Genomic DNA, 21,419 nt, shown 5'->3' with positions numbered 1-21,419 from the left:
TGCGCGGCGAATCAATGCACGGATTAAGGGATCCGAGGATTCATGGCGCGGCGTCTCTCGTAGGATCTCGCGATTAGGCGTTACGATTACCGTAAACTTGTCGTTGGAAGAAATTCTGTCGCTCGAAGAGTCGATCTCTCGACTTGAAAAAATACTGATCAGTATCGACCCCCGATCAGGGGGTGCCAAGTGGCCCGGTTATCAATTCCGCCTGGATCTTCAGGGTATCGCGATTATTCGGGCGGGCATAAAACAGGGTGGGGGATTCAGGATCCGTCGGAGCGTGGGTGGAAGGGCAATCGAACGTCCTCGAGGATCCTCGGACGTCCGGTTGTTTCATCAGGAATGGCAGCAGCAGCAGCAGCAGCAGCGGCGACGGCAGCGTTACTTTCGGATTCACGGTAGTGTCGCAGCAGCGGCGGGCTGCCGGTCGGGAGCACTTAGAAAATCGATAAGCCCTGGCTCACTTGATCCGCCGTTGGCTGCTGCCAGGCCATATCTTGATTAAAATCAGTGCCGCCCGGCACTCTCTCCTTTCTTCACCCTTCTCGGGGCAAGACTCGCCCCTCCAGAGCGCCGATGAATCCGGTTAGTCTCGTTAACGTCTTAAGTCACCGGCTCTCTCCTCTCCTCTCCTCTCCTCTCCTCTCCTCTCCTCGCCGTCTCCGTAGCAGCTTCCACCCCGCCCTCTGCCACCTCCGCATACACAGCTTTCTCCTCGCGAGGACAATGAGAGAGCGTCTCTTGCTTCCTCGAAAACTCGCTGCCACTTGCGCTGCAACGCGTGTGTCCGATAACATATCTACTCTGATTAAACGAAAACCTGCACCGATGCACCCCCGACACACTGCACCACGCACACCGGTCCTTAACACTAGGTTTACGGAACCCGTGAACATGACGGGTTCTAATATTTTTCATTTACGATTATTGAGATTCTGAAGATCCATCTACGTGGAATTACTCAACAAACTCAGTTCCTTGGGTATACATTATTTAAAAAATGGCTGAAAAGTTGGATAGACACGTTCCTCTTATTTTTACAAAGTCATGTAAAATACTCGGTTCTAACACTTTGAACGCCAACTAGAAACCCGAAAAAATTCCATAAAATCAAAGTAAGTTATTTAATGAAATAAAAATTGCAAAACATTAAATGTGCGATACCGAGTAATCCTCAAACTTTCTTGCATGTTACAGATCCTAATCGAGTTTAGTACAATGAGTATATCAACGTAAACATTCATTTTAAAACATGCATAAATAATTCTGTCACCCACATATGGGTGACGCGGCGACGAACGTGTTGATGCTCCGTAAACCTAGTGTTAAACTCTTTGTTCCGAATAAATATTTCTCTGGAATAATTGTTCGAAGAAATTGTTGTCGGTCGACGATTTTCTCTTGTCCTTTGTGGGAGCAAATATTGCCGACGGTGAATGTTGCCGATGAATGTTAACCCTGGAACTGCTAACAGGGATCGGCGAACCGTCAAGACGGAAAACTTTTAACAACAGACGCTTTCCTTGCGCCGAACAGCGGGAAGCCATTTTTCTCGGGAACGAGACTCGGATAAAAGGTTGCTCCACTGTACCGTAGGTCGTTAAACTCGATTTTTCGACCCCCGGTGCAATTAGATCGCAGACTCGCGTTTCCACGACATCAAAAATTTCATCAGAACTCTCTTTTAGAGCTCAGTAGTCCCAGTGTTCAACCGAGTATCCGTTTCATTAGGAACGACTTAGAATCAATGTCTAAAAGAAGCTGTGTTACGTCTGTTTGATCGATCGAATAAATGCTGTTGCGATTGATAGATACACGAGCGTACGGACGACTATCAGCATGATTCTGAACTGGGAACCGTCGCCAGTCATTAAGAACGCGCATACGGGCGACTCTGATCGAAACGAATCAGTTCACGGGTAGGATCGTTCTCTTTAAAAGCTCCAAGGTGAAGAAAAGCTGAAAGGCGACGACGCGGATCGTGTTTCACACTTTTACGAGACTCGAGAGCCGGCAAATTGAATTTTTCCCCGGGACTGTACCGTCTGCCAGTTTCAGGCTCGTTTTACAATTCCGACCCGTTAATTAATCGGAGGCAAATATTTTTTGGTCGATCCGGGGAAGTCGATGGTTTTCCCTTTTTACGGCTTCGGTCCGCCTTCGCGCGGCCTCCGGCCGTGTGCATTTAACGAGAAAAGTCTCGAGAAATATTCCGTTGTCGCCTGGGCTCCCTTCGAGGAAGCCCTGTTCATATTCAGGAGCGTCAATTACGGGGGGGATGCGAAATTTTACAATTTTCTCCGTGGAGCAGACGCGAGCGAGCGAGTGAGCGGGGCTGCTGTCCGTCGTCGCTTTTGTAACAGCTCAGTCAGCCTCGGCAGCTAATTGGGAAATCAATTAGCACTGAATGCTACTTTGTTTCCCGGCTGGAATCTATGGGTCCCGCGTACTCGGAGCCCGCGGCGCCGTTCGAAACCCGAGAAATCGCGAGGCTGGCTTGTTTCTCGCATGCCAACCGGCGGGATACAGCGCGTCAGTCTTGGCTCACCAAAAATTCCCGAAAAATAACATTCTCGAGGCGAAAGAGAAAAAACTCTTCAGGCTAGAACTGCCCAGGAGAGTTAAAACGACCGATTCTAGATTTTTCATATCGTTGCAATCAGGTTCGCATCGGTTCGCAGCGGCGAGTATTTCACTCGGTCGATTTTGTAACACCGGGTTCGTGGGACCGACATAACCCGCCGGCTAATCGGACCACAAAAAGAGAGAGAGAGAATCGTTACGGTGACCGCGGCTATGGCGCGATGCACTTTCACTTTCGTATCGCCTGAATCGGTTCCCGATGCGCGTACAAGACACCGTGGGATCGGGAATTCCGAAGCGATACGCCTCGAAACGACAGTTCGACTTGGTCTCACCGGGTTCACGGGAGCACTGAAAGTATTTTGCGTCACTTTATACAAAACAACGTGACACCCACATTTTCGAACGCATGATCGGCAAGCGAGGGTTAATTTGATCGGATTCGCGGCTCCGGGTATCCGTTTCACGCTGGGGCAAGATAACGAGTGAATTTTTCACGACTATCCTCATTAAACGAGTGCCCGGGGGCGGCTGCGGGAGGGTGGATCCGGTTGAATCCGATCGAAACAGCGAAGACCATCGGCGCGAGAAGGTAACGAACCCTGACGGGTCCCTGGCCGCGATTGTGTGTTTCGAGCACATGCAATATGCTTTGTGCTGCCGGGACGCCCGGGGGCTAAGGTATTCCCTCGCAGAAGCGGCCCAGCAGCCTGCTGAGACCTGGACCCCGGCAGGAAGAGAGAGAGAGAGATAGAGATATGGATAGGGAGAGTAGTTGGAAGGACAACGAGCCGCCGCGAGTCTCATCGAGATCGGCCACGGATCACCGGGGCCAAGGGACCGTAGGGAAGAAGCTCGGCTGAGCGATGTTTACCCCACTCAAATGTTGACCGAACCACCCTCTCGCCACTCCGGGATCATATCCTGCTTTCAGACGAACCTCTCAGGATATACGCGGACCTGGTCCTCCCTCGTCCTAAGACGTCCGTCACGATCCCGAGCCGATGCTCGACGAGGAAACACACCCGGCGCCAGATTCCTCGGGATCCACCCGAAGGTTCCGAAGCTGCTGATTTGTTTTTCCGATTGGTATCACCATGCAGGATCTCGATCGATAGGCCCTCGGTTCGGGAATGATTGGACAGGGTTGCTATTTTGAGGGAATTTTTAATAAAACTGTGTCCTGATTTGGGGCTGCAAGAATAAAGTAAATTGTAGTTGGAAGAATAGGAAGTACTTGTACAATTGTTTGGTATGTACATGGTAATAACGTATCGTGGTCGGGCGTCGTTATGGTGGAGAGAAGTTGGTCTTACTGGTGCGATCGTTCAGGTTAAGCGTGGCTCTTCGCGGTCGCGGATGGGATGGGTGACCGCTCGTGTTTCCAATTGGTGCAATAAATTAATTTATCTTGACTCTTCTGTAATGCCCTTTCTAGTTTCCCTGGTACCGATTTTGTGATATTCCTAATGACATCTTTGGGGAAAATAAGGGATGGAAATAATGATGTTAAGGGTTTCATAAAACTAGACTGCGAATCTTTGTGCAAAATAAAAATTCTTTGATCGGAAGACCAAAGATTCACCCTGATCCTTCTGTACTGCCCTTTCTAGTTTCCCTGGTACCCATTTTGTGACGTTCCTAATGACATCTTTGGGGGAAATAAAGGGATGTTAAGGGTTTCATAAAACTAGACTGCGAATCTTTGTGCAAAATAAAAATGATTTGATTGCAAGACCGAAGATTGCTTACCTGGGAATGGAGCTAGACGCGATGGCAATCGAAGAATCTCTAATCACAGTTCGTCACACTGGCGTGCGATGGGATCGCAGAGGCCACCCAGGGCGACAAAAGGTCGCGGTACCGGGGGGGGGTGTCGTGTTTAAAGTAGCGTCCCATCAGCGTCGTCGCGTACCGTTAATTCGTCCCGGTGATTATGGATCCATTAGTGTGGCAGCCAACAAATAGCACGGTACAATCCAATAACCGTCGCGGCCCATAATAAAAGGGGAGGCAGTTTAAGCACCAGTCGGGGGTAGTTTAGGTGGCGGACGGGGCGCTCGGTACGCACGCATAGCTAGCTAACAGCTCTCTCTCTCCTCCACACTCGTGCACGGTCTCTCGCGCGAGTGTTTACTAGTAGATATCCCCGGTCTCTGTTCTTCCCTGTGTTTCGAGTAGTCTCCGGCCGCCACCCTCCTATAACTTTCTCTTTCTCCCGTTCGCACCCTCTTTCAGTTCTTTCCGTTTCATTCACCGGTCTCTCTCCTCCCTCTGTCCTTGTCGCCCGGCTTCCCCGATCGCTATCCGATTTTAGTTGCTCGCTGGTGCGACCACGCGGCGCGCGCGCGAGGGATACGGAGAAAGAATGAGGGGTTGACATCCCCCCAATACCGGCCAGATAGCGATCACCGCGTTCATTGTCGCATCACCGTAATATCCTGCCCGTGTAGACCGAGATGGGGTGTGTAGCGGGCTGCGAGGACGATGACGACCACGACTCTCTCTCTCTCTCTCTCTCTCTCTCTCTGCTCCCAGAAGAACCACCGGGACTCGACGCCCGTTCAACGACACCACCATCAGCGAACGGGGTGAACGAGGGGCCCGGGGGGTGTGGGCCGAACCCCGAGGGTGGACTAAAAGCCTCGAATCTGCGTTTTCGAAGAGTCTCGCCGCTTAGCGACGCGACGTGTTAATTATCCTGGTGTTTCGCGAGCTAGAAAAATGACCCACCGGTTCGACAATTCGAATGATCGGTGATCGTCTTGCAAACATTGGTGCTACAGTGTCAAACGCTTCCACCGTAAAACGCGGTAGCTATGGAAGGAACAGTTGACTGTCGGTATTGTACTCGATCTTTTTTTTTTCTTTTTTAACAGAGCATTTTTATCGGTCCAGGGAAAGGTTGCCAGAGGGACGAGTAATCCAGCCCGTTTTTCAGGATCGAATTCACGGTTATTCAAAGTGCAAAATTGTTTAATATCGCCCGGTGTAGATCCGCGCGCGGATAACCCGTGACACACCATGGCGTCACCATGTATGTACCTGTCCTAAATTCAACATTCCGATCGAAACATTAAGCCGATTCGGCTGCATTTCGAAGAGAGGAACTCGCGGAGCACGAAATAGAAAGATTTACGGGGTATCGGCGTTCCGCTTGAAAATAGCATGCGCGTCCTCCATTTAAAGTCTCGCAGGTCTCGCAGTCTCGCAAGTCTCCATTCTCGATTTTTCGTGGCATAACGTGCGAGACAAATTTAACCTCGTTTGTTGGAATTGCGATGCGTATAGCGCTACTGTGTATAGTGCTTTCGATAGTGTGGTGTTGTCCAGGTTTTGAAATAAATTTTTACGTTAATATATTGACTCTACCAAAATTGATTAGGATCTGTGAAATGCAAGAAAGTTGTAGGACTACTATACATTTACTTTTATTTCAATTTTTATTTCATTAAATACGGTGAATTCCCGATATAAGTCACTGCGAGCCTCGCGTTTAAAGGTCACTGGAACTACCCACATCAGCACGGATAGTGACTTTTACATTTCCGAGCGTGGCGCTGTGCGTTTCTAATGCAACGTTCGGCGAGGATCACAGATTCCGTCTAAATGTCACTGGCCAGAATCGCGCAAGTGACTTATATCGGGAATTCACTGTAACTTTGATTTTACGGAATTTTCGAGGTTTCTAGTTTGCCGGTCAAAGTGTTAAACGGGCGACGACTTGAACAGCCGTTAATTTCGTCTAAATGTCACTGGCCAGAACCGCGCAAGTGACTTATATCGGGAATTCACTGTAACTTTGATTTTACGGAATTTTCGAGGTTTCTAGTTTGCCGATCAAAGTGTTAAACGGGCGACGACTTGAACAGCCGTTAATTTCGTCTAAATGTCACTGGCCAGAACCGCGCAAGTGACTTATATCGGGAATTCACTGTAACTTTGATTTTACGGAATTTTCGAGGTTTCTAGTTTGCCGGTCAAAGTGTTAAACGGGCGACGACTTGAACAGCCGTTAATTTCGTCTAAATGTCACTGGCCAGAACCGCGCAAGTGACTTATATCGGGAATTCACTGTAACTTTGATTTTACGGAATTTTCGAGGTTTCTAGTTTGCCGATCAAAGTGTTAAACGGGCGACGACTTGAACAGCCGTTAATTTCGTCTAAATGTCACTGGCCAGAACCGCGCAAGTGACTTATATCGGGAATTCACTGTAACTTTGATTTTACGGAATTTTCGAGGTTTCTAGTTTGCCGGTCAAAGTGTTAAACGGGCGACGACTTGAACAGCCGGTTAATTGATCTCGAGCCGAAGTTTTAAGATCGGCGCCGCGGTCGGAAGCGGACGTTTTCAACGTCGCGATCTCTACCGTGGCTTTTGGCTCTGTTCCCATCCCCGTTCGGCCGACTTTATGGGCCTGTCGAGCAAATGAAATGAAATTCATGCAAATCGCGGCACAGCCGACCGGTCCGCCGACGCTTTTGTATCGGGGCGGCGATGCGTCCAACCTATATCACGAGGGTGAAACCGTGCATCCCCCTTTGCCAGCCACGAGAGCCCCGGCTCGAATCGAGTCCCGTCTTTTCGTGGTCTCGAACGTTTAGGGGTCGGTCCCGTTCAACCGCCTGAAATTCCGTTCGTTGACAATTCGCAAAACTAGGCGCCCATACGGAATTGTTAACCGTTGGGAAATGGTACATTCATATTGTATTCTACATACATCAAAAAGTGGCTGACGTTAATTTTGATGCCGCTAATTGTTGTTCGTCCAGTTGCAGGCGATGCGAGAAGCAGAAAGAACTCCTACGGCACGCACATCGGGAACTTCAAGTCGTCGAGCAACGATACCTTGAAGGCCTCGGGCCCAGGGATCAAGGGCGAACTGTACGGCGTGGACGAGTCGGCGCTGTTCATAAAGGGCTTCTCCTACGATGGGACCGCGGCGGACGCGTACTTCATGGTCGGCAACGGGACCTCGCCTGGTCCCCACGGTTACATGATCCCCTATCCGCCGGTGAAGAAGGGCAGGTAAAGGCCATTTCTTTCGTCATCGGACTTTCAACGTTCGTCGTTCAGTGGTATCGAGACACCAATCCTTCAGAAAATTGATTTGAAGTGGACGAAGTTAACCCTTCGCACTCGAGTGGTGACTCTGAAGCAGCACTAGAAATTACTGTGGCATTATTTCAAAGGAATTACAAGAAAGTTTGCAAAATATTTGTTACATTAGAAAATTTGTATTCAATAGATGACTAAGCATTCAAATATTATATGTGGAGATCGGATCAGTTTCGTATGAATAAAATGAAAATATTCTAAGACGCCGAGTGCAAAGGGTTAAAACAGTATCAAAGTGAAAAGTATCGTCGTTTCGGGGTGCAGAAAATTTTCGTCAGGTTCTCTCGCGTTTCGAAATAACACGTTAGATTGATTTGAAATGGACAAAGTTAACCCTTCGCACTCGAGTGGTGACTCCGAAGCACCACTAGAAATTATTGTGGCATTATTCCAAAGGAATTACGAGAAAGTTTACGAAATATTTGTTACATTACAAAATTTGTATTCAATAGATTACTAAACATTACTAAACATTATTATATGTGGAAATCGGATCAGTTTCGTATTAATAAAATGAAAATATTCTAAGACGGAAGAAAAGTTTAGTTTTGGAATGAACATAGCGCCGAGAGTGCAAAGGGTTGAAACAGTATCAAAGCAAGAAGTATCGTCGTTTCGGGGTGCAGAAAATTTTCGTCAGGTTCTCTCGCGTTTCGAAATAACACGTTAGATTGATTTGAAATGGACAAAGTTAACCCTTCGCACTCGAGTGGTGACTCCGAAGCACCACTAGAAATTACTGTGGCATTATCTCAAAGGAATTACGAGAAAGTTTACGAAATATTTGTTACATTACAAAATTTGTATTCAATAGATTACTAAACATTACTAAACATTATTATATGTGGAAATCGGATCAGTTTCGTATTAATAAAATGAAAATATTCTAAGACGGAAGAAAAGTTTAGTTTTGGAATGAACATAGCGCCGAGAGTGCAAAGGGTTGAAACAGTATCAAAGCAAGAAGTATCGTCGTTTCGGGGTGCAGAAAATTTTCGTCAGGTTCTCTCTCGTTTCGAAACGACATGTTACCGGTGAAAGGGGAGAGAGGGTTTCGCAGGGGGTGAGATTTTTGGGCCACTTGAAAGGGACCCGAGAAAGTCGCTGTACCTTGTTCTCGCACGAGCGACCAAGAGGAGAAAAACTCGTGGAAGGTGGTTGGCGGCGCGTGCGGTCAGGGTTGACGCGGGCCGAAAGAAAGAAAGAACAAGGGAGGGGTGAGGGAGGAGGACAGGGGAGGGCGGCGGCGGCGGCGGCGGCTGTCGGACGAAAGCGGCATACCGTAACCAAGGGATGAAATGAAACTCAAAGAGCATGTTGTGCGGAACGAGGGGGTGGACGGCCGGGAATCGGGGATGGAAACAGGAGGAGAGGCCGGACGAATGGATCGCGGGGGTGCAGTTAATAAAACGGGAATTATACGCCGATCTCGTTCGGATTTCATCCGCGCGAGCACTTTATTACGTTTCGTCTCGCCACCGTTGCTTGCTCGTCTCTCTGTGGAGCTTCTGGTATCCACCGTAAACAGCCACATCTTCCAGGTCGGAAACAATGTTTTTGTAAATTGACTTGATCGGTGTCGTAGACGCAAACAATTTCTCTGAAGAGTCGAAGCCACTGTAGACGCTATTTGCACATTTATTGCGACTCGGGGATGATTAAAAGTGTTAACAACCAGACTCTCGATACCACCGAACAGCAAAAGTTGAAAGAACTTGAAACGATCGTGCTAATTAGACCTCGGTTGATAAATATGTCGCTGACAGAGCGACGTGCCGGAATTATCGTCAGCGAGGCGGTCGATAGGTGAAACACGCGGCGTTATTAGACCAGTTACGAGCACAATGGTGATTCTCGAATGTTTTCTTTTTTTTTCCTGTGCACAGTGAACCAGAGAAGCTGGGAGCGTACAACAATGCGGACATCCTCCTGGAGCTGCCACTCGGGAAGAGGCTGCGGGACATGGGCTGGCTGAGCGTTTGGTGCAAGCGATTTGCTGTGAGTGAACCTCAATGTGCCCTCGATCTTCAGCGTAGAGCCGGTGGACAGCCCGATTGACGGGAAACGCGTACAGGAGCTCGAATTTTTGAATTCTGCGCTCGAAGCAGAATTTTTCATCCCGAGACGCCGCGGGTATAACGTTTCAACTTACGAGATATCCGGGGGTGCCATTTCTTCCACAGGGACATTTCGAAACCAGGGACTTCTACCGAAATACCGGGGTGTTCGTCGGTAATTTAAATCGGATTCCCTGCAATTATTCCCAAAATATTCTAGATTCAGAACTAGTATTATCTCATTGTCGATATTCCGTTAGCAAATACCGAAACTGCTATACTAAAAGTACTGAGAGTACGAGCGCAGTGCAGACTCTCGGGGTAGCGAACTCAAACTCGACGCGAGTTATTTGCGGGAACTTTTGCTTTTGTGCTTCCCGCAAAAACGTAGTAGCAGTAAAAATTAGCCGGTACGGTCCGGCGCGGCGGTTTCGACTTTGAAAGTGGATTTTGTACCGTCCGCGGAGAAATTATGGGATTAAACGGAATAAAATTTGTCGGGGGTAGGACGGATTCGAAAACGCGCGCGCAGGAGAGAAAAGTCGGAGTCCGTGCACGGGCCCGGGGAATAAAACGACAATCCACCGGTAATCTCTCTCTCTCGCGCGGTATTTCCGATAAATTTGCGCGACATGCTCGGCGTCTGGATCGGCCCAACCGGTAAAAGACGGCGCCGCGACGTCGTCGTTTCGTTCGAAGAGCCACGATGCGCGGAGAATGGAGATAACTTGATTTTTGAGGAGATCCACGGGGCCCCGTCGCCTATCGGACAAGCATTCGTGGTCAATGGCGCGTGTCAGATGGATACGGAAGCCGGAGAACAGGGGTGTGCACGCGCCCTCGCACACGTGCACCCTTCGCGCCGTTGTGTGCACGCACCTAAGCATGCATTCAAGTCGTTTCTCTTCCCCGCGCCTCGCCTCTTCCGTCTCCGCGTGACTTTTTCCGGTCGGTTTGGGACGCATGGTTCCCTGGAAACAGGCGAATCCGGCCGACTTTAATTGGGGTTGATCTACTCGATTATCCTGCCGGTGTCGCCATCTCTGGAAAACGCAGGAACAGTTGCGAATTTTTGTGCAAACTGAAAATTATTTGCCTCGTCAATCACAGAAATTCCTTTCTTCGCACGTTCCAGCAGAAAAAGAAAAAATTAATCGGGAACACGAAGTGCATGGAGACTGAAAGAATAAAAGAAACGATTCCTGGGGGTACTACAGGGTTAATTCGTTCTACAAGGGCCCTGGGAAAAAGAAGTGATTCCCAAAGTTCTCTGAAAATCCTAAATGTTCAAAACAAGGACCTGGACGAGAGTTCAATGTAGGACAAGAAAAAATTATCCTGCCGGTGTCGCCATCTCTAGAAAACGCAGGAACAGTTGCGAATTTTTGTGCAAACTGAAAATTATTTGCCTCGTCAATCACAGAAATTCCTTTCTTCGCGCGTTCCAACAGAAAAAGAAAAAATTAATCGGGAACACGAAGTGCATGGAGACTGAAAGAATAAAAGAAAGGATTCCTAGGGGTACTACAAGGACCCTAGGAAAAAGAAGTGATTCCCAAAGTTCTCTGAAAATCCTAAAGGTCCAAAGCAAGGACCTGGACGAAAGTCCAATGTAGGACAAGAAAAAATGGACCACTTTCGAAGGGTTTGAGGAGCACTGGGAACAGATAGAGGTTCGTTTGTATCGAGCAAATTTGTGCCCGGTTTTACGCGCATTTGACGATGCAATATCATCGCACGCTCGGCGGAGGGAGCTCGCGCAGGGCTTAATAAATCTGTCCATCCCTTTCGCGATCCACCCTCGCACGCCCACTCGCTTACCCGCAAATCCAGCCGGGTCGTTCGCTCGCGCACGAAAGTCAGTGTATCGCCAGCCAGAAGATTTCCGAGGGTCCAGGGGAGAGAGAGAGAGAGAGAGAGGGAGGGCGGGAAAGGAGAAAAGATTTGAAACGAGCATATCGACGGCAGAGAAAGAGAGAGAGGGAGAGAAAGAGAGAACCGGAGCTTTTGCTCTTATATTAGGAGGGCTTTAATATCGAAGTCTGAGGGGTGCTCCCATACCGTGACAACCCTCCATCAGACACGCTCTGTCACCGCAAAACGCGCTGTCCGCCGCCCACGGTCCGTTCTACAGGGTGTCCCGTTACGAACCCGTCACCCCCCATCGTAAGTGATCGTCGAACCTTTCGTTATAAATCGATCCATCCCTCTATCTCTCTCTCTCTCTCTCTCTTTCTCTCCCTAACGTCGAGTGTACCGATCGGGGAACACGAGTGGAAGCCAGACGCCGCGACAATGAGGGGGTGGAGGGTTGGGGAGGAAAGAACCCGATGAATGTATGATCGAGATTTTACGATAGGAATACGGAAAAGGGCTCTCGCGGCGTTTCGTCAAAGATTAAAGCGCTCGATGTTGCAAAATATGCCTTGCACGGCGCGGCTGTTGTGCTCAATCTGCCTGAAATACTATGGTTCCACCGTGTGCTGCCCCTGTGGACGGAACGCGAGCTTCGAATCAATTTCACGTTGAAAATCATGCTTACTGCATGCTTATGCTTACGTTCGGAAACTTTGTCAAACCGAATGGAGACACGGGCCACTCGTTGACAACGATTTCCGGTAGCTTCACTAACTCCTCGGCACACTGTAGTCGAAGTTCACACAATTGGTAATTAATCTTCGTTTGGAAAAGAAATTGAGGAGATATCAGTTTCTCAAGAAGTGTCATTTGCGAAATAATATACAAAGAAACTGTTCAATCCTCAGAGTTTCAACTCTGGGAAGATTTTATCTCTCAGATCCGGTAGCAAAGAGTACCAGCTTGAGGAGAAATCAGTTTTTCGAGAACTGTCATTTGCGAAATAATATACAAAGAAACTGTTCAATCCTCAGAGTTTCAACTCTGGGAAGGTCTTGTCTCTCAGATCCGGTAGCAAAGAGTATCAGCTTGAGGAGAAATCAGTTTTTCGAGAACTGTCATTTGCGAAATAATATACAAAGAAACTGTTCAATCCTCAGAGTTTCAACTCTGGGAAGGTCTTATCTCTCAGATCCGGTAGCAAAGAGTATCAGCTTGAGGAGAAATCAGTTTTCCAAGAAGTGTCATTTGCGAAATAATATACAAATAAACTGTTCAATCCTCAGAGTTTCAACTCTGGGAAGATTTTATCTCTCAGATCCGGTAGCAAAGAGTACCAGCTTGAGGAGAAATCAGTTTTTCGAGAACTGTCATTTGCGAAATAATATACAAAGAAACTGTTCAATCCTCAGAGTTTCAACTCTGGGAAGGTCTTGTCTCTCAGATCCGGTAGCAAAGAGTATCAGCTTGAGGAGAAATCAGTTTTTCGAGAACTGTCATTTGCGAAATAATATACAAAGAAACTGTTCAATCCTCAGAGTTTCAACTCTGGGAAGGTCTTATCTCTCAGATCCGGTAGCAAAGAGTATCAGCTTGAGGAGAAATCAGTTTTTCGAGAACTGTCATTTGCGAAATAATATACAAAGAAACTGTTCAATCCTCAGAGTTTCAACTCTGGGAAGGTCTTATCTCTCAGATCCGGTAGCAAAGAGTATCAGCTTGAGGAGAAATCAGTTTTTCGAGAACTGTCATTTGCGAAATAATATACAAAGAAACTGTTCAATCCTCAGAGTTTCAACTCTGGGAAGGTCTTATCTCTCAGATCCGGTAGCAAAGAGTATCAGCTTGAGGAGAAATCAGTTTTCCAAGAAGTGTCATTTGCGAAATAATATACAAATAAACTGTTCAATCCTCAGAGTTTCAACTCTGGGAAGATTTTATCTCTCAGATCCGGTAGCAAAGAGTACCAGCTTGAGGAGAAATCAGTTTTTCGAGAACTGCCATTTGCGAAATAATATACAAAGAAACTGTTCAATCCTCAGAGTTTCAACTCTGGGAAGGTCTTGTCTCTCAGATCCGGTAGCAAAGAGTATCAGCTTGAGGAGAAATCAGTTTTTCGAGAACTATCATTTGCGAAATAATATACAAATGACTTATTCAATCCTCAGAGTTTCAACTCTGGGAAGGTCTTATCTCTCAGATCCGGTAGCAAAGAGTATCACAGCCTGTCTAAATAACAGAAACATTCTGCAGGAACGAAGCACACCGCGTATTCCGGGTCGTCCGAAAATCTCCGAGATCCCCGGAATCGGTCTCGTTTCTCTCCGATACGTGCCGCTCCATTCTGTCCGTGATTCACAGAGGCCGGAGCCGGTTCGATGGGGTGTGTACCCCGATCCTCCGCGAGTAAGGGGGTTGAACGAAGGTGGCTGATACACACAGAGGGGTAGACGGCCGGGTTTTGCTTGGGTATCCGGTAGACAGGAACTGTCTGTCTATCTGTCTGTCAGGCCGGCACACCCTCGCTCACCGTCGAAGGATGTATTGTCAGGAATAAGCCTTCTTCTTGTTCCGTTTTCCTTTTCTCCCACCCCCGGGGCACGGGAGATGCGCGAGGTACGAGCGAAAAGAGAAAGAGAGAGAGAGAGAGAGACTTGAGGCTTTTCTTTGAAAAGGACCGCGCGCGTAGATATCCACGGTCGATATCAAACCGTCGACTCAATGGGCCACTGATTCGGATAGGATTTAGTAATTTTTTTCCTTCCCCAGCAGCCTCGCTTCAACCAACGTGGGTCCCGGGCACTTTTGCCCGCGAATAGGGGAAGCCCGCGACTGCGGTCTCGGGCTCCGGATCGTGTCCGCGGGGCTTCCTCGGGGAATCCGAAACGTTAAAGCCGTTGATCGGTCTTTCATCTCCGTTTCCCCGGACCCTTCGACACGCTGTCCCCATGCCGAACCCAGGGGAACCGCTGTTTGACCACTCCCCGTGGAACCGACGATGAAAGAACGCGGTCCTCGCGAGGATTCATCCGGCTCTTCTTACTGCTCCTCTCGCTTTACGGTTACAGAGCGTTATTCTCCTTAATCGAGAAACATTTGCAATCCTTCGTTTGGTCTGAACGGCACCGTTGCCGGTTATTTCTATTACTGTCAGGTCCAACGAGAGGTCGGCCGAGCTGCCATTGGGTTGCTTCACTTCCCGGCTGAGCATCGCGCGACACGTACCACTGCGGAAATGACAAAAACCGAATCGCGTTATCCCTCGATCTCGTATACGGTGCCTGTCGCATTTACGAGCATGGTTCGTGCCGCGAAAATTTAATCTTTTCTGGTATCTTGCACGCGATCCCAGCGCTCGCGCGCGCACCTTTGTGGAATAGCGATAAACAATAACAGCAGAACGATGACAGAAAATTTACGTGTCTGAATTGTCGTTCGCCACGAACGAACTTACTCGCAAGAAAAACAGAGAATATTGAGAATATTGAATATCTGTTTATAGAATATCCCCGATTAGGTTCCCCTTAAACGGTAACTTATGTGCTCGGTGGGGGGTGAATTTAAATTCCACCAGGAGGGTTATCCGTCCAACCAGCGGTCGGCCGTGATGGTTGTGTGTTTTCACCGGAAGAAGAAAGGGTCGTCCTATGGGCGTGTCACGGCATTTGCATCTGAATTCCCGTTCTCTTTCCACGAACACTGGAGTTAATTAAACGCCTCATAGTTTTCGGGGAGGGATGACGAAGTACGGGTGCTCGTGGCACCGAGTGGACGGATCCTAGCTCGCGGGGAACGTCGATTAATAACCGTTTCGAACGGATCCCGAACACCGTTCCCCAAAAATAATGGGACCCTTGGAAGACAATACAATGCAATTTTCTTGCGAATCGCTTCGCTCCGAAACCAACGAATTTTCCTATCTGACAGACTTCTTCATTTTGTTTCTGATTTGTTGACATTTTTATTGGGCAGGTACTGGGAGCTTGCGACCCCATATTTCCGGGACTTGTAACTTTTATTTATTATTTTATACGACAGAAGCGAGGACCGCGAATGATTTATCCCCGTCGTTTTGAGACGTGTCCGGATTTTCAGTCACGAACGTTCGAGTCTTTCAGAACGATCGAGTTCGATCGTTGCGAACGATATCGAAAGAATCTGTCACCGGTTACAGGGCCGTCGCGACGGACAATCGTTGTCGAGCGACGCGGCGATGACACGAGCAACGGCTCTCGTATAAATCGTTTGCATTGACAGTATTTATTGTGCTGCGAATATTTTCCCAGCCGCGTTCAAGTACTCCTCTCCTCCGCGTAAAACGTTTGACGGTGCGTGTACCGTGTTTCGCTGTTGCCCGCCGCGCTAATCGCCGATCGGAAACCGGTAATATCGTCTAAAAATATTTCATCGATAACACACGTCCGATAAAGCAAAACAGGAGGTCACACAATATTTTCTACATCCCCGGAACGCAGAAAAATATTTCCGTTAATTCGCGCGTCCCGTCTGGCGGCGGGGTTCATCGAAATTCCGGCGACCCTCTATTAAATCCAAACCTTCGACACGTGCGCCGAAACAAGAATGCAAATCGGCGAGTATCGATCCGCCGACGAAATAAACTATAACTTCGAATCGCAGACTGTCGCCCGTAGCTTCGTGACGAGCAACGAAAAACAGTTCGAGACGTCGAAGACCGACGAGAATGAATTGTTAACCCTTTGCACTCCAAAACGAAACATTTCTTTCGACCTAGAATATTTTCCTTCTATATATATATGTTTATTCATGCTATACATACGAAAATAGTGCAATTTACTCGTACAATACTGAAATGTTTAGTAATTTATTAAATACGAAGAAATTAAATAATGCAAGAAATATTTTGAATAGTAATACAGAAATTTTTAGTGGCGCCTTACGGTCGCCATTCGAGTGCTCAGGGTTAATATCCCCCGACTGAAAAGAAAAATCAGTGGTGCCGTCATCAAGAGTCCGTTAAAACCGTAGAAAAGCTTTGCTACCTCCGAGCTTCCCTCTCTGCGATCAAAGAGGAAGCCACAGACTATCAAAGGCCAGCGAGGAACTGGAACTCCAAAAATCGATTCTGTGATCGGTTAAAGCTAGAAAATACTCGCATACGATTCCGGACCAAGCTTGCCACCAGTCTAAAACTGTATAACCAGCATAAAACTGTAGAAGAAGAAGAAGAAGAAGAAGAAGAAGAAGAGGCTGCAGACTATCGAGGACCAGCGAGAATAGGTTCTCCAAGCTCGATACCGTGTCGAACTGATATAGAAATGGCTGCTGCGATCACTCAAAAGGTAAAAGATGATCACGTATTGTCAGCTACGGATTCAACGAACTCGCTGGCGGCTAGCTGGGGGTGCAGGAAAGGGATGGAAAAAGTTTGCCGAGCAGATTGTCCGGTCGTGGGTCGCGTGGTCATCGAAGTTGGCGGGTGACAGCCGTCTGTCGCGTCGCCGGATTTATTCCGGTGGACATCGATGTCCGGATTCCGCGTTACTTCTGTAACGGCGAGGTTGTAAGTCGGGAATTGGATCGGGCCCATCGCTAGCCCAGGGCTAAGATTGTTGCGCATGGGCAGAGAGCAGCTCGCCGGGTCGATGTTGGCCGGGGCTGGCTGACTGGCTGCCGGCAGCTACCCGAGGATGCTCTCTCTCTCCCCCTTTCTCTCTTCTCCTCTATCTTCCCACCCTTGTGGCCTCTGTCCTCCTCCCCCCCCCAGTCCCTCCTCTGTCTCGGTTTCCTCTTCCCTCCAAAATTCTTGCCCGTCCGTCCTCGTCGGCTTCGTTTCGCGCGCTCGCTTCCGCTCTCGCCGCTTTTGTAGCAGCGTATCCGCAGTCGCCCCGGCCGTCGTCGCGTCGTCTCATTCTTCGGGATCATTTTTCGAAAAATTCTCCCGTCTCGCCCCGCCACGCGATTTTCGGCGACTTCCTCGCCCGCTTTTTGTCCTTTTCATTCGACAATCCTGAACAGAGACTTCCTCCGGCACCGCTCGGCTTCTTTGTGGCCGGTCCAAAGGGACGCCATTTTGCTGCGAGCCGACCGATGGCCACGAGGTCGCCAAAGGGACCCGGCCGCGCTTCGATCGGAAACCAGCCAAGGAGACTCTCTTTCGGTATCTCCGAAAGGACCGAGCCTCTAACGAGAAAATTCTCTAACGAGAGACTTTGCCTTTCACTTTCTCGCCGTCGAAAAGCAGAATGTCCGCGCCACTCCATAATTAATCATTGCTGACGCTCTTTGCCGACGGCCCTGAAAGATTGCAAAAGGGACCCTTTCATCTACAAGTCTGCGACGAACTGCGGGTCGTAAACAAAATTTTTCCAACGTTTTCAAACACCTTTCAATCTGTCGTACTTTTCCCACTATATGCAAAAACATTTTAGAGAAAAAATAAACTTAAAAAATAAGCTTCAAGCTTTAAAACGAGCCCAGATTCCTCGCTGTACGACTCTTCTCGACGAAATTACGATTTCCCGAAAATCGGAGATGTAGCGTGAGCCGGTGCATGTTAAAAACGAAGCATGATCACTGTGCTAAAGGCCCATTGATTCTAGATGCACCGTGCGGCGCACCGAACTGAGCAGCGGCGTGTGCAGCTGCGTCCGCCATTTTGAAGCGTCCGCGAAACGCCGCCGCACATACTTCCGCGCGGTGCAGCGCGGCGGTTGCGGTGCATCGGGCGCATCGGGTGCAGGAGGGCGCGCACACAAAGCGCAAGGGCGTAGGCTGGCGCCGGGCCAAAACTCTATGAAATTACCCACGGAAAAACGGCGTCGGTTCGCGAACCGTCGAGACGATAAAGCGCAGCGCGTCCTCCCGCCTCTGGCCATCGCTCCGAATTCGTTCCGGTCCCGCGTTTCGGGCTAATGAGCGCGTTAAAAACTAACGCGTTAAGTGCCGAAATATCAACGCCGAAACTCCCCGCGAAATCGATGCAATTTCATCGATCGAGAACCGACGCTGACGAGCGAACATTTCGATGTTACTTTAACTCTTTCTGCAAAAGAAATATTCAGGCGGTTGCCAAAAAAATTGGAAAACCAATCGTCGAGCACCGATCGACTTTCGCGCGTGCAAAAGTGAAAGTAAAAATAATTCCAGTCGGCTCGAATCTCGTGTTGTACCACTGCGAGAGGCAGCGTGGAGCAAACTGAAAAATTAACAGGCATATAAAACACCGGAGCGTCGAGTTTCCCAGTTTTTCTGGTCCGGGCGACCCTCCGGGGGGGTAGGGGGTCGGCGAACGTTCTTCTCCCACCCCCGCAAGGGGGTACCATATGAACGGTGGCTGCGTAGCCAGCATTCGAATACACATAAGTGGTCGAGTACACACGAGTCGACGTGGAAATGAAATAGCAAGCGAAGTGGTTGGCCGGCATTGCTGCGGAAAAAGGAACACATCGACATCCCCCTTGGCAAGGGGCGCGGGGGCACGTGGGGGGGGGGCGGTAGGCGAGCGAAACGAGGCAAAGTGGAGCGAAGTTAGCATCGCGCGTCTGACCACCAGCGTATTTCAGCAAAAGTTATCATTTTTCGTTGCCCAGTTAGCCCTCTCCTACCCAACCCCTGCGCGCAACCCCCTCTTCGACCCCCTTCCTCGCCCTGATTCGCCGACCGTATTTCTTTCGCGTCTCGCGCCCTCTCCAACCCCCTCCGGCCCTGTCCATTCTTCCGGTCTTCTCTATTTCGACTTCTATCTCTCCTCTTGTCTCCATTTTTCACCCCTCTCGTTTTATACGATTTTCGTCTACTTCTCCCTCTCTCTCTCTCTCTTCATCATTGGGAAAACCCGCCTCCTTTTTCGACTACGTCTACTCCTCCAGTTTCTCCCTGTTTCGACTTCTATTCCTCCTCTTGTCTCCAATTTTTCACCCCTCCTTGTTCTACGCAGATCGGGTTCGATTCTCGATTAAGCTTTCTCCCCTGGGAAAAACCCTTCTCCTTCAGCTACATCTACTCTCCCGGTTTCGGCTTTTATCTTCCCGTTTTGTCACATTTTTCACCCCACTCGTTCCACTCGATCTTCTACTTCTAACTCATCTGTTTCCGTCTGTTCAACGGTCGTCCTACGTATGTACTTCATTCTCGCCGGGTTCTCCTCTTCGTCATTCAAAATTCTCCTCCTCCAGGGGGGTTTACTCTTCGGTTCTCCTCGATCTACTCGGTGTTCTTCTACTTTCAGGCCCCTCTCTACGCGTTTGTTTGACTGTCGTCGTTCTACTTCGTTCTTGACTACGCTCCCCTGTTCAGCAGTGAAAACTCGCCGACAATATCTATTCTTCCGATTCTCCCTGTACCTCCATCTTTCTTCTCGTCTCCATTTTTCCGCTGTCTCGTTTTGTACAATTTTCTTCCAGCTTTCTCTCTCCCTCTGTCTTCGTTCTACCGTGGTTCGTACTCGGCAAGGTTCTCCGTCTCTCTCTCTCTCTCTCTCTCTCTCTCTCTCGCTCGCTGGTAACCCTCCTGCACCCTCTGTTCCTCGCGGTCGTCTCTTTCTCGCCGATCCTCGGCCCGGCCGGTGACTTCTCTTTCGCACCCTCTGTCATCCGTTTTCCCCTCTATACATCGTTCTCGCAGCCGACACGCCGATTGGACGAGAGCTCGCGAAAGTTCCAGGTACACCGGAGGACCGCCCACGCCGGTCCTCCTGCCGACGCCGACGCCGACGCCGGGAAAGTTTCGTCATTCGGCGTGTAGGACAGAGGGAATCCGACGGTGCTGATGCGGCGGAGGCACACCTTCCCCTCTCTCTCTCTCTCTCTCTCTCTCTCTCTCTCTCTCTGTGTGTGTGTACTTTCGGAATTGCACGACCCCTATTCAGAAATCGCGGTACACTCCCCCCGCCGCTCCGATAACCAGTAATTAAAGCGCCAAGGTGAAGTCGACACACGCGAACTTTGAACTTCCGCCGCTGTCGGTTTCGGGGCAGGAAGTCTTCCGGTGGCAATGAACGACCCAGTAACATGTTTGCACAGCGCGCAGATGCATCCCGAGGATCACTCCGGTCCGAGATTTATGTACATTCGCGTTCCTAACTCTTGAAATTAATTTTCCCCGTTGGACGAAGTTCCGGTGGACTTTGTCGCCGGTTCGGAAACAGATCGCACGGGCAAATGTTTAATAAAATTTGCCGATTACTCTCGAGGATGATACCGACGATTTCAAATTGATTTTGGACCTGGAATCTCATCGGGGAGTAACTGCTACCGGGTTCGGAAATGAATGGAAACCTTGTACTTGAAGAATTTTGATAAGGTTGCTTTGCAATTCTGCTTAACCCTTAAGTGCATAGGTAAACTAAATATTAGGAACATGAATGCATACACGGGGTCCATCGAGGACCCCGCTTACCTAATTCCTTGCTAACTTTGATTACAGCAACAATTTATTTCCGTAAACGCGTTAAACATAACCTAAATATTGACAGAAGCAAATGGCTGAACTCTCAGTTGACAAATGGCGCGGCTAAAGATGTTAACACAAAATCCAACACTGGGGTGCTTTGCGGGGCCCACTCGTGCGTTTAAGAGTTAAATTGATACGATCTTCGTTAACCGTTGATCAATAGGAAATGATCGGTGATCGGTGTTTGTGAATAAGGTGAACGGATCAGGGGTTAGAGAGCTGTCGGAAGAAGTTGAAGGCGACGCGAGATATCCGTGTAATTAGCCCGGCGGAACGTATTTAACGGGAGCTTATCCCCGGCTAGTATAAAGTTTCGGTTAAAAAAAAGTTCCATTAAATCCCCACCGTCTAAGATATAGAGGTATT

At 48.9% G+C, this 21,419-nt stretch overlaps 1 protein-coding gene across 1 annotated transcript in view; it reads left to right on the top strand.

The window, feature by feature from the left end:
• LOC143362582 (protein Skeletor, isoforms B/C) overlaps positions 1 to 21,419 on the top strand; it is a 52,329-nt gene that overhangs the window by 19,399 nt on the left and 11,511 nt on the right. The window contains exons 3-4 of the mRNA XM_076802873.1: positions 7,362 to 7,617; positions 9,594 to 9,705. Coding sequence (XP_076658988.1) covers positions 7,362 to 7,617; positions 9,594 to 9,705 — 368 coding nt within the window. The remainder of the gene's footprint in view (positions 1 to 7,361; positions 7,618 to 9,593; positions 9,706 to 21,419) is intronic.

The sequence above is a fragment of the Halictus rubicundus genome, chromosome 17 (assembly GCF_050948215.1).
Source record: "Halictus rubicundus isolate RS-2024b chromosome 17, iyHalRubi1_principal, whole genome shotgun sequence".
NCBI lineage: Eukaryota > Metazoa > Arthropoda > Insecta > Hymenoptera > Halictidae > Halictus > Halictus rubicundus.
This window is presented reverse-complemented; position numbering and strand designations above follow the sequence as displayed.